Below are 2,166 nucleotides of genomic sequence, written 5' to 3'. Positions count from 1 at the left end.
CTGAACCCCATAGAGAATATGTGGGGTATTGTGAAGAAGAAGCTGAAAGACACCAGACCCAACAATGCTAATGAGCTAAAGGCCGCTATTGAAGCATCCTGGGCATCCATAACACCTCAGCAATGCCACAGGCTGATTGCCTCCATGCCACGCCGCATTGATGCAGTAATCCGTGCAAAAGGATTCCCAACCAAGTACTGAGTGCATTAATGGACATTTTCAAATGTTTGATTGTGTTTTGCTGTTATAAATCTTTTTTTTTTACTTGGTCTGAGGAACTATTCTAATTTTTTGAGATAGGATTTTTGAGTTTTCTTAAGCTGTATGCCATAATCAGCAATATTAAAATAATAAAAGGCTTGCAATATTTCAGTTGATTTGTAATGAATCCAGAATGTATGACATTTTTGTTTTTTTAATTGCATTACAGAAAATAAAGAACTTTATCACAATATTCTAATTTTCTGAGACAGTCCTGTATTTATAAGGTGTGTTTATTATTCAATTATATTTGTGTAATCGGCATTTTATACAACTTGTTGTCTGGTAACCAGTCACAGTTGATCAATCAGTCCATTTCTATTATTGCCATACCCAGCAGAAAAGTGCTCTTGATCATGTGTTTTGTTTAAGAAGAAATCCTGTTTTCCTAAATACAAACCTGCTTCCTTGATATTTTTCAGGTGGTAACACTTTGGTACAGAGCTCCAGAAATCCTCCTGGGCTGTAAATACTACTCCACAGCTGTCGACATCTGGAGTCTGGGCTGCATCTTTGCTGAAATGGTAATATGAATGCATGAAGCCTGCACACGACCCATAATGGATTATATGTAACATCCAACTAACAGGCTCGCCTCACTTTCCTCCGCTGTGCAGCTCACCAAGAGGGCCTTGTTCCCCGGAGACTCAGAGATCGATCAGTTATTCAGGATCTTCCGCACCCTGGGCACGCCTGATGAGACCGTCTGGCCTGGAGTCACATCCATGCCCGACTACAAACCCTCCTTCCCCAAGTGGGCCCGGCAGGATTTAGCCAAAGTGGTGCCGATTCTCGATGAAGATGGAAGAGAACTGCTCGGAGTGAGACCATTTCTCTTTCATTCATATATTCATATAGCCCGGATTACATCTGTAAAGGAAGTTGATTTTGTGTATTTGTTTGTGTTTATGAGCCTAAAAACTGCATTTCCCGAAATCTTTGCCTGAAAAGTGTGTACAAGAAAATGAATAGATTATCAAAATAGTTGGTGGTTATTTTACTGATGAGTCATTGTTGCAGCTCTAGACTAAGGCCCCGGCCCCACAAGGACGCATACGGCTAAACGCATAGGATTAACGCAATCGCAAAAAAGCTTCCGTCCACACGCAATATTCACCGGATAGTGTCTGTCCACACGAGACAGCTCCGTTTAGCTCCAACCGCTGGAGAAGCTGCAGTACATATGCCGAGCCTGTACGTGGTGCTGTAACTTCCTCCACAAAAGCATCGAAGAAGCATGGTTGTCATGGTTGCCCTTCTGTTTATTCTCCTCGGTGGGGGCAGAGGGAACCAGGCAGAGTTTTTCGCCAGTGTGTTAAAGTTGAAATCTTCCGGACAAAATTATAAAAGTGCTGGTCAAAGGTCTTCTTTGTTATTTATTGAGCTTTAAAACAAATGAATAACGAAACTATATAATATAATAATAAAATACATGGAGCCTCTCTTTTTCCTCCCTCTCTTCAGACAGCGTCAGTGTCTGTCTCAAGCAGCAGCTGATCCAGTAATGAGTGACCCGGCCGACAGTAAAAATAAACATATTTATAACTAGTTTAGGTAGTTTGAGAGGTAATTAAAATAGCTAAGGGTGATGATCTGACTTGAAGTGTGTGTTTTGCTCCGTTCACAGCGGGAGGAGCTGCAGGTGAGCAGAGCTGCGTGTCTCCGTCCTGTCAGATTATACTTCACTCGCGTTTATGTCCATATCGAGTAGTGATGGGTCGTTCGCGAACGATTCGTTCTTTTTGAACGAATCTTTGAAGTGAACGAGATGAACTGCTTCCTCCCAGAAAAACAATTTGTTTGTTTGAGTCGCCGCCCTCCGCCAAAAACTAAAGAGAAGCAGTTTGCGAACGACGAACTTAAAGAACTGGCGGAAACAGTTCAGAACTGTTTCCTACAGTTATT

The 2,166-nt window shown here is 42.0% G+C and overlaps 1 protein-coding gene across 1 annotated transcript; it reads left to right on the top strand.

Annotated features, from left to right (window-relative positions):
- Positions 1-683: 683 nt before the first annotated feature.
- Positions 684-1,082, top strand: LOC104951204 (cyclin-dependent kinase 2; the record flags this gene model as incomplete). The annotated part of the gene is made up of 2 exons (XM_010777840.1): positions 684-785; positions 879-1,082. Coding segments are annotated over 2 exons (306 nt in total), but the record flags the coding sequence as incomplete, so codon positions are not given.
- Positions 1,083-2,166: the final 1,084 nt, after the last annotated feature.

The sequence above is a fragment of the Notothenia coriiceps genome, unplaced genomic scaffold (genome assembly GCF_000735185.1).
Source record: "Notothenia coriiceps isolate Sejong01 unplaced genomic scaffold, NC01 NC01_scaffold00018695, whole genome shotgun sequence".
In the NCBI taxonomy this organism is placed as follows: Eukaryota; Metazoa; Chordata; class Actinopteri; order Perciformes; family Nototheniidae; genus Notothenia; species Notothenia coriiceps.
The sequence above is the reverse complement of the archived record's forward strand: the minus strand, read 5'-3'. Positions and strand labels throughout refer to the sequence as shown.